We start from the raw sequence: 16,869 nt of genomic DNA, 5'->3' as shown, positions 1-16,869 counted from the left end.
AAATACATGTCAAATTCAAAAAATCATATATAAATATAATAATATTTTTAAAAAGTTCGAGCTATTTGATCTATAGGTAATCCCTATGTATATTCTCTGACGTGTGTATGTGTAATAATTGTTATTTTCCTCCACTTGTAAAATGACTCACTTGTTGGTTTTGTTTGGTAACATCTTGAGGTAGATTCAATAATGAAAAAAATGCAAATATATTGGAAAAACGTGATAAATAATTTCTAGTTTTCACTTTCCACTTTTAGAAATTAAGTAGAAAGAGTAAACTAACAGTAAGAATGATATCTTGACTTCTAAAATATAATAAATATGTGTTAAGACTTTATTAATAAAATTATGATAAATATTACTATAATGTTATTTCACAATTTTGTGATTGATATTTTTTTTACATTTATACTCTTATTACAATATTTTCTTTTATCTTATAAAGATAAGAGTGAGGTTTGTACCTATTCTATTCGCTATAGACATATCGATTCATATAAAATTATACTCTTTCCGTCCATTATTATTTGTCATGATTTTTGTTTTTAGAATTAAATTTTAAGAACTTTGACTAATATTAGATGTATTTTTTCATCATATTGATATGCAAAAAATTGCAATTTATAGTATTTTTATAATTTTTGAATATCTAAATTTTTTGTTTAAAATATCGAATTAATGTAACCTAATTTAACTTTGAAATTTAGTAAAATTGACTTTCAAAAAGCACAACATGACAAATAAAAATGGGCGAAGAGGAGTACTGAATAAAATATTATTATGGTATACACTATATAATATGATTTCAATAATCCAATCATTAGAGCCGGCGGACGGCCGATGATTAAATCTAAGCCATTTAATTTCTTTGCTTAATTCCCTTCATTCCTTTTTGAAAAACTAAAACAAAGTATTTTTTAATCACATATTATATTATAGATACCATATCTGATCAAGATTTTGTTCTTCTCTTAAAAATTATAATTTATTCAATAGTTAGTTAGAAAATTGTTGTCCTGTAGAAACAGTCCGAAAATGAAAAGTCCAACCATAAGACACTTTAATAATTGTCTTTATTATAATTATCTACTCTTATTTAGAAAGAGGAAAAAAAAAATAAAAATGGTTAATTTTGGTTGAAAAATACACTCTTTTAGTTCTTATTTACTTGTCAAATAATCCTAATTTGATTCTCCTTTTACTAGCCATCTTTGATAAATCAAAGCGGAACAATATTTCTTTTCTATTATATTCTTAATTTATTAAAACTGAGTTAATGTATTTGAAAAAAATATAGTGAACAAATATAATTGAGACCATATTCGTTAATACCATCAAGATTTTGTCACGACCTTACGGGTATTAAATTAAGAAGCAAAAGTTGCTGGAATCGGTACAATACATACTTAAAAGGAAAAAAGGATAAATATATTCCTGAACTATCGTAAATCATATGACATATCTTTCGTTATATTTTTTGGCCATTGATGTTCCTGTCATCTAAAAACTAAAGCATATGTGCCCTTCACTCTAACGAAAGACTAAATAGGGACACGTAAAACAATCTTATTTATCCATCCAATACTTAATAAATGTCGATCGATGGATAAGATTATGACACGTATATGTCTCTTAGTATAAAAAATATATATATTATAATTTTTAAACAATAAAAGCATTAATATCCCAAAAATATGACAAATTAAAGAATATCTGCATACTATTTACCTATTTAAAAACATGTTTTAGTTAAGTGAACATGTTTAGACTTAATTCAGTGAACCAAATATTTAATGAATAGCAGACAAGTTGCGACGTGCATTATTACATTACTCAATAATGATGGTTTCATTTCTTATGTCATTTAGTGGTTTCCTTTCTTGTATTAGCTTGTTAGTTATTTTTAATAATTTTGAATTGTTGACTATCGTGTAATTACATTTTATCTATAGTTTTTAAATATATAAATTATATATCAAAAAAAGTTGATAATTCTATATTTGAATTCACACGAAATATCAGTAGTTAGTTCGATTTTTGTACTTTAAATTTAATCAAACAAATAGAAATATATAAATTCGTATTTAGGTTTTGGTTTTACAATATAATTCTTTCTAGATTAAATAATGTCCGATTGAAATTGTAAAATTAAGTTTTTGGCAAAACTTACCTTTCAAAAGATAGTTTAAAGAGAGAAAAATTATCGGAGCTTTGTAAAATTCAATCTTGAACCTTACTCATTAAAAAAGAATTGTTCAAGTTCATATAAATTGATACCCTTGATCAGGAAAACTTTCAATCTTTCACAAGGGGCTCATTATTTCAAAGAATAAAATAAAAAAAATTATTTTATCTTAAAATTTCTAAAATTTTAAAAATTATGAAAAAAAATAAGTCACTAATTGTATGACAATTGCACTAATCACGGGATGTACAACGTACCACAAAAACCTTCACTCTCTAAATACAACAATTGTGGCTATGCATTATTATTATTGTTGACTTTAGTACTATTCTGCTTGGCTAAATCACATCTAATTTTATTAGTCATTTTTTCTTTTAATATGCCTTTAAAAATCAATAATCTATTATATTTTGATTTTTTGAATAAAAACTAATTTGAACCTATATATTTCAAAATAAGCATGTGAATTAAAATGGACCAAAGAAACCACTTTCGCATGTTTATATTATATTAAAAATAAATGTTTATTTTTAATTGTTTAATTTTAAAAAAATAAGTGATAATCTATTACTTAATTTTTTAATTGTCTTTATTATTAATTGTGTTATTTTTCTTTGGATTGTTATTATTTTCTCTACTTTAAAATCTAAAGCTTATAAATTAAAATCAATTATAAATTGTCACCCACAACTCATAAAAGATTAGATCATGGATTTTTATTTGATCCTCCCTAACATCTTTTATAATTTCCAAAATTTCCTTTTTAAAGTATAACTCTTAATTATCTATCTATCTATTTATTTATTTATGTGATTTGTCACTTTTTATATTCTTTCAAATTTGTATATTCGAAAAATAATTTGAGGATATTTGTGTCATTAATTAGAAAATTGTTTAGTAGTATCTTTTTACCAAACTTGACTTACTTATTAATTTCAATATTTTTGTTTAAAAATATTATCTTTTATTTTAGAATAAACACTAATATTTAATATTAATTTTTGATCAGCTAATTCAAACAGATTTCTAAATATCGTAAAGAGACGATGAACGACAAATGGATAAAGCTAATAATAATTGAATTTGATTGATTAATTGTGTGTTGATGGGATAATATCCGACATTGTACAAGATTATACAGAGAAATTGGTCATTAGCGAGCTTAATCCACTATCTAATCATACTAAAAGTCATAATCCTAAAGATGAGATCAAAATTATGTGATAATTGCTGCGCATCCGACCGACTTCATGTATATGTAAACTTATTATTTCGGAAAATGCTTTTTTAATAAACTTTTTTTTAAAAAAAAAAGCTGGTGTAAAATAATTAATGGTTGATCAATTAATTTTTAAAATGTTTTTAAAATAATAATTAATATTTAACTAAACCTTTTAAAATTACTTCTAACTTTTTTTTCTCAAAAATACCTTTTTGAGGAAAAATATAATTAAAAAACTTAGCTTCTGAAAAACAAATTTTATTGGGGATTGACACTCCATATGTCAGACATTAAAATTGCCTAAATTTGAACTGACAAGGTTAATTAGGAATGCATGTGCTTAATCTTGATTAATTATGCATTTAGTCTGTTAATGTTCCATCAAAAATAAGATAATTATGAATTATGATTTATGACCATTCTATTTCCACTCCATCCTAATTAACCTAATTCATTTGACAATGTTAATCAATGGTTACACCATTTGATTTATTCATCAATTTAATGAATGACTTTTACACAAAGTTAAACAAACATTTCTATAATTAGAATTAAGCCATTGCCAGTCTTAAATCACAATTTACAATATATGATTTTTTTCCCCAACTAATTTCTGGTTTGAATATTTCTAAGATTAAACTTCCTCCATTTATTTTTTAGATAAGAAATGAATTTTGAGCCTAACTTAATCTAAGACAAATTCGTTCTTATCCACTGATGCGGGATAATTCAACATTTCTTTGTCCATTTTATCAAGAGAGGATTAAATTTTTATTTTTTTTGACCTTTTTCGTTAAGTAACTATTTTCAGATATATTAGAGTAATAATCAAATTTAATTTTCTTAAGCACATTAAATAAGGACAACTTGATAAAATAAACACTTAATGAATGTCTTTTTTTAGGAGAGTGCAAAATATAAATTGAACTAGCAAATGAAACGGAGAAGGGATAGAGTAAACATGATCGACCACCAAAAATGAGATAAGTGAATGAGGTTACTTTTTCTTTAACCAGACGGTTGAGCTCTGAGTATGAAAAAAGAATCTTGATAGGGAGTATTACCCCAAAATGAGCCTTACCCAGTGTAAATCGAAACTAGTCGAACTCCAATATGAATACCAAATGCATGATGAAAAATAAAAAAATTAAATAATTTTGAGAAAATTTACAATGTCATATATTTTTAAAATCTATTATATTGAGTGTTATTACGTCCACATCATAGACTGGATGACTATCAAACTCAAGTTAAGTTAACAAACCTAATTATACTTGATAATTAAATTAACAAACTAAATTATGGTGTGTTTGCAGTCCTTGGTCTTCATCTTCTTAATGTGTACATATGCACATGGAGGGGTCATCTTTATATTCAATACAAGTTTTAATTTAAAATGATAAATACCTAGTCACAAAATTAAACATTTCCTCTTAATTAAATGCAACTAGATTTTAAATTAACTCTAGCTAGTGATATTATTTTTTGTCTTTTATATATATAAATAGTCTTTTCATTTTTTAATTAAGGACTAATAGTCTTTTCAAAGTGTACCGATTGGTGAATAAGATTGAGAGTTTGTTTAATGAAATGATATTATAAATACATGCGTAAATTATATTCATAAATGAAAAAGGCCATTGTATTTGTGGAATATAAGCTTGACGGATTACTTATTTATTTTTTTACCAATTAAATGCAATATTCACCTTTAAAATAAGGCCAAAGTCGTAGGGACAAAAATGAATATTGGAATATACTTGCACTGTATCCGTATGGATATAATATTTTTGTTTAATTGTATTTGCGCGAATAATAAGTATATTTACTACATGTCTGCTAAAGAAACTAAATTATTACTAATATCATAATATGTAAACATAAAGAATAATTAGAGGACTGAATCAACTAAGCTTATATCCTTTTATTTAATACTTGATATTTACTTTTGACAAAGTACTAGAACAATAATTTTGTTGTTAGTACACCATGAGAATAATTAGGTATTAGTGGTTCCATGTATTAATTAATAAGGTTAGTAAAGTCAGGAATTTGGTATGGACTAAAAAGGGATGTAAGAAAGCCTATGTCATAAGCCTAGTATAGGATGGCCTCTATATATGTTTCTCTACCTATTTGATATATTATATAATATGATCACAATTCACACACACTTAGCAAAATTAAAAAAAATACATGTTATTATTGTTCTTTTCCTCTTTGTGTTAGGTATTACTATTATTTTTGTTTTCGATCTCCAGGAAGATGGAAGAAAAAAGCAAGTGATATATAATAGATAGACGTTATGGTGGCTAAATATGAATTATTACACGCATACTCAGAATTTCGAGAGAATAAGTTTATTATAATAAAAAAGTGAATTAATATATAAATTTGATCAATTTGACATTTGTGTGCTATCATTTGAATTCATTAAACATTTAAAATTATAGGTTAAAAAATAATTATTATATATGCGAGAGGTGTTATCTAATTTTAGAACGAAAAAGACCAGATATAGATATTACATTTAAATTTTTTTCCTCGCATAGCACCCCATCATCATCACATTATATAATGGATTTGAGTGTGGATACATGCACATTTTATAAGAAGTATTTTAGATTTTTTTTAACAATCTCTACATGATCTCGGAAAGAGAGCATGAATTCACGTGAACACATGGCCTATCGTGGATATGCCCTTTTGTATTATAAATGATTGATACATCCTGCATCTAATTAAGTGATCATGCTCTCTCTTTATCGTTTATTATTAAGTGGGGGGTTTTAATTTTATTTTTTTTTTAAAAAAAATTACTCAATGTTTGATATTTATAGTAAAATTTGCGCGATCAAACGCTTAATTTGTCCTCCGATGTTGTTTCACTTGCACGCTCGCAAGTCACAACTACCATTTTTTGCTCCATTTGTACTATAATGAGTATTTGTGATTTGTTTTCCAAATTTAGGTTTCCTAATTAACAATAATATTATTTATTTAATATTATTGTTATTGTGACAATCTAAATGGTTTCAATTTCAACTAATAAGTAGTTGATAGTCATGAACATGCAATTTATATTTAGGCTAATACCATGATAAATAAATACACATAGATAGTGAAAGGGAGAAAAATCATACATACAAATTTATATACAAATCCCTCTTTCATTTATTTCCATCTTTCTTATTTTGGTTCGTTGACAAGAGTAATGATGAAAAAAGAAACTTACTTACATGCCACTATTTCATACTAACTAATACATTTCTTTCCCTTACAAATAAACTGAAAAATATTTTTACATAGTGAGAAAGGAATTGAATAGACCATTTTTTTTTTATATATATAACTAGTTGAGCTTAATATGACAAATCAAAATCACTTTCGAAATCATACTTTATATATCTAATTTGTGTTCAGTCAAACGAAAACGCGTGGCTCAAATGAACATCAACTTCTATAGTTGACCAACATGGACAAAGGAACCAAACAAAGCCCCTTCTTCTTGAGGTCCATATAACTTTTGTTCCTTTCATCAAAACACATAGTACTATTTTTTTCTATTGTTTCCATTTCTTGATGTTGTCTAGAGCTACCTTCAAATCCCTAAACAATAAATAAACAAACACCAAAAAAAAACAAAATATTAGTTTCTATTTATCTTATCTTTTTAGAAGATTGATATTAATATATCTAAGAATTTAGAGAGAAGTATTACCTGAAAATTTCCATTATTATTGTTGTCTCCTCTTCGATAATTGATGTCCATCTGCTTATTAAAACTACTTACCTATAAAAATCAAGCAAGATATCTCAATATAAAAGAAAGAAAATTAATGAACCATACATAGGCAAGATTATTGATATTCGTGCTAGCGAAAGATAATAAATATCTATAAGAATAATTGGGATGCACATAAATTCATTAAAATAAATTTTAAAAATTATTTATAAACACTCTTAAAACATGACCACCACTATTAAAAAAAAAATGAAAAATCATCTTGATGCACAAAACATTTCATCTACACGAAGAATTCAGAAAACGATCCACACCTTAAGGGATGATGCATGTGATGTAAACCTCCTATCCTAATATACAAACAATTTCATGTCTGCTTTTGCGATTTCAACTTATAAGTCACACAGAAACAACCTTATCATTGCTGCGAGCTCCCTTTGCTACTATTATAAAATAAAAAGGTGAAAAAAAAGAGAGGATATAATGATACCTTTGGACTATTGACAGGTGAGCTAGCAGTGTCTTGTAAATCAGGATCAGAGATTTTGTTGTTCCTTGGTTTCTTCAAATTTAATCTCTTAAGAAATGGTGAGCCATAATTATTATTGTTGTTGTAACAATTGTTCCAAACAGCATGAGAAGCAGCATCAGACAACAAAGATGGACTTCCAAAACTATCACAATATGTGCTAATTTCACTATTATTATTATTGTTGTGTTGTTCCATTGAAAAATCCTCCAAATAAGTTGTCCATCCACTTTCTTCTTGTTCATCATTATTATGATCATCACTTGTTTCTTCTTCATTCTTATATGAATCCATTTTTTTCTTATAAGACCAAATTAAACTTTTTGCTTTAATTTGGGGAGATATAATTTGTTTGATTATTGAGGGAATTTGATGACTTGTATAAGGCTAAGGGAAGCTAAGAGGGGTTATAATTTATAAAGAATAGAAAACATGTTCAGCCAAAAAAAGGTGGGGGCTCGTGACGTGGAATCTTGATGGTGGGGCCAAGTGGGGGTAGTTAAGGAAGTTAAAATGAACTGTTTTAATTTATTAAAAGAAAATTAAACATGCAATTATTTTATTTTGGTAAGAAGTCTTTCGGAAATAACCCATCTGTCGTTACAAATTAGGGATAAGGTTTAAAGATACATTATATTCTTTTTTTGGATATGCACAAATAAATACTTAAATTTGTAGATAAAATTAAATAAATAGACACACACATCTTACGTGACATAGTTAATAGTACACATTAGACATCACACGATATGCAAATTGTTAGGTAAGATGTGTCTATTTATTTAGCTTTAAACAAGTTTAAAGTTGAAGAATATAAATATTAAAGGTCAAGTCAAAAGACATATTTATATATTATATACCTAAATTTTAAAAGTTATTTCTCCTTGCTCATTCACTCTCAACCACTCAAAGAGCAAGAAAGTTAGTAACTATCATTTTTATCATGTTACTAATTTATATTTGTCATTACAAATATACCTAGGTATAATTACTCTATCCGTTTCAATTCACGAGTCGTCATAGTTTGTTTGAGCAAGAAATTCAAAAAAAGTAATTTTCATTTTGAATTTTATAATCTTAAAACTTTAAATGTGTATATATAATTATATAAATATGTTTACCCAATTATGTGATCTTAAAAATGTTAGGTTTGATGTCAAAATAAAAAATGTTATATATAGAGATACTTATTTATAGCATGATCCTATAATTATTTTTGTAAATTGCATAGAAATTAAACCTAAAAAAAAAGGTGAAAAGAACCTGAAGAAAGGAAAATAAAATTCAAGGAAGATAGAAAATAATAGTTGACTTGTTAGTTTTTGTATTTGCTACTCAACTAAATTAATAAAGAAAATTATAGACCCTTTTATTTTCTTTTGGTCACCCACTTTTTGTCTTAACAGAAAAAGGTGTTAATGCCATTTAGACTTTTTTGTTTCTTCCATTAATGTTATATTTTTTCGTACTTCTTGAACTTTTAGTTGTTGGTGAACACATTAATTAATTAAATTATTTACTTGTCAACAGGTGCATGAACTAGTAAAGGGAGTATTAGGCCTCCGTCTCAATATTCATCTGAATATTAAAAGGTAAAAATAAAGTTATTTTTCTCTAATTTATAAGTCACGTTTGAATTTGAGCAATAAAAGTGATTAAGATAAATTATTTACATCACACATTTTTGGTGTGCTCCTTTTCGAATATTACGTAAATACGAAATGTTTTGTGTATCAGGCACATAATAATAATAATTTATGATCTAGGTGCGCCGTGTCATGATGATCAACCATGTGTGTTTTCTTAATTGGTTTAGTATAATTTAACTTAGCCAAGGGGAATGTCTGTTGGTTTAATTAGGAGGGTAGATTAGATTAGATACATGAATTTACTTAATCAAAATTTATTAATTATTATGATGACCAAATAAGAAGGGACTTAATTTTATTGATAAACATTAGTTATTATATATGTTGAAATGACGAACAATATTTCATGTTATGACTTTGGTTATTGTCAAAAAAATTGACTTGTACTATTCCTATTGATTAAATATTAGACGAACAAATAATTGTGTTTTTTTTTGTTTATCATTTATAGAAATGTACAAAATTATATGTTTAACTTCTGTTAACCCCTGGATACTCGAAAGAGTCATCTAAATCCCTGCTAAATATAGTATAATTTTAATTTAATTAAAAGGAATAAATTAAATTAAATTAAATTCAGTGAGTGCCCTCAATTCTGATTCAATCTGCAAGATGATGGATGACTGGAATCCTGTTGTGTAATTTAAATATACTGTGAACTTAATTACTAATTAAAATTTGATAATCAAGGGCGTACTTTGTTCAATTTAATCGCATGAGACTTGTCTATAGTGCAGTCTAATTCTCAAATATGATTTGCGAGCTATTATATCTACTCTACGCGAATTCAAAGAACATCAACTACGAGTTCTCTTGTCATAAAAAAATATTCGAAAGTTGATTCACTAGTAAATTAATTAGTTCATTCTCTCTCTAGGAGATGAAGTTAGTTTTTGCAATTAAACATGCATCTTCATTACAAATATACTCATTTGCGACTAAAAACTTAATTTCTTAGAGAAAATAGTTTTTAAATTTTTCGATCAACTGAATTTGAAAAATCGAAAAATCATATGAATTGTAGTATTACATTCATTGCCATCACTATTAATTACTATAGAGTAGTTAGAGATTTCATAGCAAAATGGTGATCATGAATAATTAGTTCATTTTATGCAAATCTTTCTTTCCATAAATGTCCAAAATAATAATTAAATTATTCTCATTTTGTGAAAGATAAACGAATTTTCTTTCTTAAAGTTCCCGCAATTAAAGATAATTATGGTGTATATCTAGTGTATATTGGGTGTGTTTTACTGTATATGGTATGTATAGCACTGTACTATATACTGTGACATGCACATAACATACAAGCACATACAAAGATATACAAGTGTGTATAACGGACCATATGTTATCATGTGTATATCATATGCATGTCTTGTATATTTTGTGTACGTCAATGTATATGTCAAGTATATACATTGATATACATATGATGTACATATTTATTATGATTTATATACCATACAAGGAGAGAAAAAGTTGTGGAAGCCATTAGAGAGAACTTATTCGAAAAAAGAAAATTACGATTAAGAAAAAGAGTAACAAAGAGAGTTATTTGAGTTTCTGAATAATTTAAGAAATGCTTAATGGGTACGTCTCCAAGATAAATGATTTTTAATAATCATACATCCAACACTTTCGTTTAGTAGAAACAACACATCATGTATTCACCAAATGTCGAACTATTCCCAATTAACTCTCTTGAATTTTCTAAAAAATATTATGCTATGAAGTTTATTATTCTCTATATATGCATTCTTAGACTATAAATTTTAATTCTCATTAGACAATATTTTACCCTGCTTTCTACGTCACGTGGATATCATATATGATCATATCAATCTTCAATTACAAAATATTAGTCCATTTGTGTTAGGATCGAATCCACACACACACTTGATGAATAAAGAACACAAGAATTTTAGAGAGAAAGAGATGAGAGATCTAGAGAGAGAAAGAGAAAACCCAATATTTCGTGGTAACACCCCGTGAGTAAACTTGAAGTATATTTATATTAATAAATCAGAGTATTTTTTATTACAGAGAATAAATAGAGAATAAATAGGCTCCACTACTTAACAATTTGTTTGTCCATATATTAACTCTCTAAGTCATAGTCTCCCCTAAGACTGGGCAACGGAACGGGACGTACCGGTACCGTTCCGGTTCGTTCCGGTTCGTCCCGTTTCGGTTGCCTACGGGACGGGCCGGGATAGTCTAAACCGGTACACGGAACGGGACGGAACCGTAGTTTCGTACCGGTGTACCGGTACCGGTTCATCCCGGTTCATTCCGGTTCCGTCCCGGTATATAGTGGAACGGGACGGAACCGATGAACCATCCCGGTAATTCCGGTCCGGTTCATCCCGGTACCGGTCAAAATTCCGGTCAACGGATTCCGGTCCGGTCCGGACCGGTTCATTCCGGTCCGGTGACCCGGTTCCGGTCCGTTGACCAGTCTTAGACTCTCCCCTTCTCTTCATGCATCTTTTTTGCCAAACTTCTCTAATTGTTTTGCCTGCATAAAAATCATAACAATAAAATTAAAACAAAAAAAAGGAACAAGTATTAAAATTGATATTGACAGCTGTTAGAGAAAACACACTTTTTAACTATATCTTCAACGCGGCCATCATATGATGAAAACAAACAACTACTTGTACATGTGTTGGATTCATTTGGATATATTTTTATTAGTCCAAAGAGTAACATAAGGAGCCAATTACATATACTTGTTAAAAATGTATTCTGAATTACCTGTGAGTAGAGGAAAGTTCCAAAAATAGCTATGGTAGCACCAAGGGCATTGACTGGTTGAATTTGATTTTGAAAAATAATGATGGAGGAAACTATCACAACAATTCTTTTCATAGTGTTACCAATGCTAAATGTCAATGGAGAAATCTCATTTAGAGACATGTAGGACACTTGGTTGTACAAGTGATAGAACACACTTTGTGCCACCACCCACCTAAAACTAGAACAAAAAAAATTTACATAAAAATATTGACCAGAACTAAATTGCTCAGACTTTTCAAAAATGTTACTATACCCGTCTGAAATCCTCAAACGATGCATTATTGTTAAAGGATTTGACATTGCACCTGAAGACATTTTTGAAAAGTCTGAGCAACATAGGACCAAACAGAATGAGATTAAATAATGTTACTTACTATAAGTTTGTAAGATAGTGTGCTTGCCAAATAAAATCAGGTCCAATTTGGGAGACTGCATTTTGCCATCCAAGTGCCCATACTTTTGGACCCTCAACAGCCATGGCTAAGGGTGCAAGAATCAAAAGGGACATCATGGAAAGACAAGCATAGTAGTTCATTCCTCCAACAGATTTCCCTTTCATCCCTTTCTTTGAAAATATGTTTCTGAATACAAATGCCAAATTTGATATCATAGCTCCCATGAATCCTGCATGTTATGAAGCATTAGCAAAATAAATAAATCTCATATAATTAGTCTAAAATTTGGTGGCAACGAGCAGTGACGAATCCAGGATTTCCATTCAGAGAATTTGAAAAAAAGTAGCATGTCAACAATTTGAACTTGGAACCTCAAGGTGAGTTTTGAACCCCTTGATCACTAAGTTAACCTCTAATCTTATGTTTAGGACGTTCAAAATCAATATATAGAATATAAAAATTCTTAAAAATACCTTATATATATAATGTATTTTTTGACCGAGAGGCTTGGGTGTACCCCTTCAACTACCTCTAACTAATGTCAAGGGGATTCAACAAATTACCAGTAGTAATATAATTTTTCAAAAACCTAACTCCGCCACTACCCCTTTCTATGTGGTGCAACTATATATTAGTCGGGTCAATGAGCTTCAAATATATAACACATGCATAGTCACTAAAACAAGATTTGCTTTGTAATTTATTACCAGTTAGATTAAAATTGAGCTCAGTAACAGCAGCAAGTGCACATCCACCAATAATTGGCACAAGTGAAATATAAACTGTCAAAGGAAAAGTTTCACCAAAAAACAAACTTGAAACCAAAACACTGAAAGCAGGCTCCCCACTCTTGATTATATGTGTGAATGAAACTGCAACTTTCGACATGCTCACCGTTGCAGCAACATGTCCAACTGTATGCGCTACAGCAACCTATTTAACACACAAACACATTATAAGAAATTCAATGTTTCTTAGCGCGGAAAAAAAACAGAGTATGATCAATTTTACTTACAGGAAACAGAGCTTTTCAAGAACTCAATATCCGTCTTCGGAGTTTCAGCAGTTCTTGTAGCCCAAGAAACTAAACATCATGAATGAGCCAGCAGCAAGTGAAAGCGTTGAAGTAAGCCATGGAAATGGAAAAACACTCAACACTTTCTTGTTATAAATATTGAATACCACCATGTTGCAAAATATAACCCAATCTTGAATTTATGAGCAGCAACAGTCTGAGTTTCTTCATCAAATTCAATGCTAATTGGTGGACTACTAGCTTCATAGGCATTACATTGGACTAAAGGGTCGCAAGATTTTGATTCATTTCGTTCATTAACATGCCCAAATCCACTCACTGCTGAAACATATAGAGGCCTTTTGGTCCTATATAAAATTGAAGAGTTTATATAAAAGTTTAAGTCCTATGAATTGTTCCTTGCTTTTAAATCAAGAACAATTCATGAGATTTAAAACTCCAACATACTTTTTAAATAATTGTACTTATAGAAGCCTTGGGAGCTCATGTCCTTTTCAACATTTCATTAATTTTCTCTCAAGTTTGGTGTGTTACATATGTCCATTTGTACCTAAGTGCTTGATAGACATATTTGTTATACTGTATTGACCAGCTTAGAGACTACTTGTCAACAATTACACAGTGGTTTCCTATATTGACTTATAATTTCGAATTGTTAGAAACCATTACATCTCAAGGTCTTAGACATGCAATTAACAAGGATTATACATACAAAAATCCCAATTCTAAGTTAGCCTATGAAACTTAAGGATGATGGGTCCAGCCCCTTTTATCCTTGTCCACTTAAATACTGGTGCAGGGCTCGAACTTGTGACCTTAAAACTCATACACAAGCTAGCATCAGAACTTTATATTAGCTAGGGAAACAGAGAAAAAAGATAATTAAAAAAATTGATATGGTTTCTAGAGTTGAAATTGAAAGATCAATGCGAAAAGAAATATAAACTCTTCAATTCTAGCTTCCGAGTTGAAAGGTTAAGCCCTCTTCTTCCTGCTTATCGCAGATCCTTTTCCAATGCTAACACTCTTGCTAGAATGAGGTAGTAAACCACGTAAAATCGCTAAAACAGCAAATCCTAGAAATGGATAGTACACCATCAACAACTTGTCTGATGCTTTTGCGGAATTCTTCATTTCACTTAGTATTACAACCTGAAATTAGCAACATTGATTATGTGACCATGATACGAACAAGAATATACGTAGTACAGTTCCAAAAGTGGGGTCTGGTGAGGATGGGGTGTACGTAGATCTTATCCCTACCATTGTGAGGTAGAGAGGTTATTTATAGAAGTTTTCGAAGCAAGATTGTAAGCAATTTCTTCTCCCCACTCCCAAAAAGAAAAAGCTCCTATCACCCAGAATACATCTGCTTCATCCGATACTGTTATCAAATTCGATCCAATTTAAATCCAATTCCACTGATTTTATGAAACATCAAACACAAAAACAAGACAATTTGAAGATAGAACAACAATCTAATAATCTTCCATTAACAGAGTCAAGAGACATACAAGACCAATTGCAATTAGCCCCAAATATAAACAAAAAGCAAATTTCTTACCATTGAAGTGAGAGTGGAAACACCATATAGCAAGGAGGTAGTTTTAATCCAAACTTTTCCAGCTGCAATGGCATAAAGACTAAGGAGGCAGATGGGCCAAGCAAAGAGAAGCTCCAACCAGATTAACCCAACAAAGAAATGGGGTTTCTCAGAAACCAAATAATCACCACATTCTTCAGTATACCAGCTCTTTAGGTCAACCAGTACAGGGTGAAAAATGTGTTTAGGAAGGGCAGTTTGACCATCAAAAAGTGGTGCAACAATGGCCATGAAGAAGAAGTAGATGAAAAGAAGCAAGTCCAATAGCTTAACAAAACCACCCATTTTTTGTCTTCGTCTCTTTGCAGCAGCCTTCAACAGTAATGCTAATTCTGCAAATAATGTTTACCTTTGAAATCTCGCTCACTAGTCAATAATGAGTAGATCCAGAAGCATTTCTTTTTTATTTATCTCTTTGTAGTTTGATTGGAGGAATTTTTTTAAAGTTTTCAGTAATAAAATATTGTGTCATTACTACGTAGTTGCTTTTTGAAACCTGCCCTTTGGGTGCGCACAAGGTAAAACCCTCGCTCCTATGCAATAGCTCGAAAACCACGTAAGAGAGGTAACTCGCACTAGGCAAGTCTGGTGCGACGAGCTCGACCTAGAAGGCAAACCCCTTTGCTGGCAAGGGATTTCAAACTTGAAACCTCCTACGTGGAAGTCCGAAGCTCATACCACCACTGGGCCACCCAGAAGAGTCCTACCCTATATATTTTCCTGAATACTTTCCAGTTTCCACTAATTCAAAATTTCCGCCAAGTAATTCTGTCAAAATCAACTGTTGAGAAACCAATTAATCCAATTGAAATAGATTGTATTAGTGTTGTAGACAACTTAAATGGAGTCCCTATTTCTGGTATATAGTGCTTTGCTAGACTTTCTAGCAAGAAAATAGCAGCAAAACGTTGAGAACGAGAAGGAAATTATATCAAGATTTAAAACTAACAATGTCAGCATTTGTGAAACTACAACTCTTTGTGATTGTTTACGTGAAAACTCATGCACAAGCCATCAAAACTTAATGTCAACTGAAAGGAACCAATAACGGAACTTGATATGGTTTCTAGGTATCACTGCCTAAAGAAATACAAACTCTTCAATTCTAGCTTCCGAGTTGAAAGATTAAGCCCTCTTCTTCCTGCCTATAACGGATCTTTTTCCAATACTCACACTCTTGCCAGAATGAGGTAGTAGACCACGTAAAATTGCTAAAATAGCAAATCCTAGAAATGGATAGTATATCATCAGCAACTTGTCTGATGCTCTCTCGGAATTCTTCATTTCACTTAGTATCGCCACCTGAAATTTGCAATATTGATTAGAAAATCAAGGCATAAGCAGAGATGCAATTCCACTTGACTGCTATCTCAATTTGGGAGCTGCAGCATCTCTAATATGACATTTTACCTTCATTGAGAATCAAATATTTTTAATTTGAGAGGATGTACAAATAAATGAAACCATGATTCTGAAACTAAAACGATGGCAACAGAACATGTCAAATCCTCCAACTGGAAACTCATTTATATTGGAAAAAATAAATGAGCATCTATCATGTGCTTCTAAGCTAGATAATGTGTTCCCGTAAACAATTTCAACATAAATATTTCAATTGTCAAATAACAAACAATTATGAAGGATAATTTCTTGAATTTGAATTGGATATTAAAAAAGGAATTTGGGTGGGTGGGTGG

General features: G+C 29.7%; 3 protein-coding genes and 1 pseudogene across 3 annotated transcripts in view; all 4 read right to left on the bottom strand.

Annotated features, from left to right (window-relative positions):
* Positions 1 to 6,550: 6,550 nt before the first annotated feature.
* Positions 6,551 to 8,065, bottom strand: LOC107025496 (vascular-related unknown protein 1-like). Its single transcript, XM_015226284.2, has 3 exons — positions 7,646 to 8,065; positions 7,132 to 7,203; positions 6,551 to 7,019 (listed from the first exon to the last, which is right to left on the bottom strand). The coding sequence occupies exons 1-3, from the start codon at positions 7,976 to 7,978 to the stop codon at positions 6,864 to 6,866; spliced, it is 561 nt and encodes a 186-aa protein (XP_015081770.1). The 5' UTR covers positions 7,979 to 8,065; the 3' UTR covers positions 6,551 to 6,863.
* Positions 8,066 to 11,365: 3,300 nt separating this feature from the next.
* Positions 11,366 to 13,821, bottom strand: LOC107025243 (annotated as a pseudogene).
* A 355-nt stretch (positions 13,822 to 14,176) lies between these two features.
* On the bottom strand, positions 14,177 to 15,946 carry LOC107026124 (sigma intracellular receptor 2-like). The gene is made up of 2 exons (XM_015226981.2): positions 15,134 to 15,946; positions 14,177 to 14,721 (listed from the first exon to the last, which is right to left on the bottom strand). Exons 1-2 carry the CDS (start codon positions 15,455 to 15,457, stop codon positions 14,545 to 14,547), a joined length of 501 nt encoding a protein of 166 aa, XP_015082467.1. The 5' UTR covers positions 15,458 to 15,946; the 3' UTR covers positions 14,177 to 14,544.
* Positions 15,947 to 16,085: 139 nt separating this feature from the next.
* Positions 16,086 to 16,869, bottom strand: part of LOC107026125 (sigma intracellular receptor 2-like) — a 3,823-nt gene continuing 3,039 nt past the window's right edge. The window contains exon 2 of the mRNA XM_015226982.1: positions 16,086 to 16,474. Within this exon, the coding sequence (XP_015082468.1) occupies positions 16,298 to 16,474 (177 nt within the window). The 3' untranslated portion in view covers positions 16,086 to 16,297. The remainder of the gene's footprint in view (positions 16,475 to 16,869) is intronic.

Source organism: Solanum pennellii, chromosome 7, assembly GCF_001406875.1.
Source record: "Solanum pennellii chromosome 7, SPENNV200".
Classification (NCBI taxonomy): Eukaryota; Viridiplantae; Streptophyta; class Magnoliopsida; order Solanales; family Solanaceae; genus Solanum; species Solanum pennellii.
This window is presented reverse-complemented; position numbering and strand designations above follow the sequence as displayed.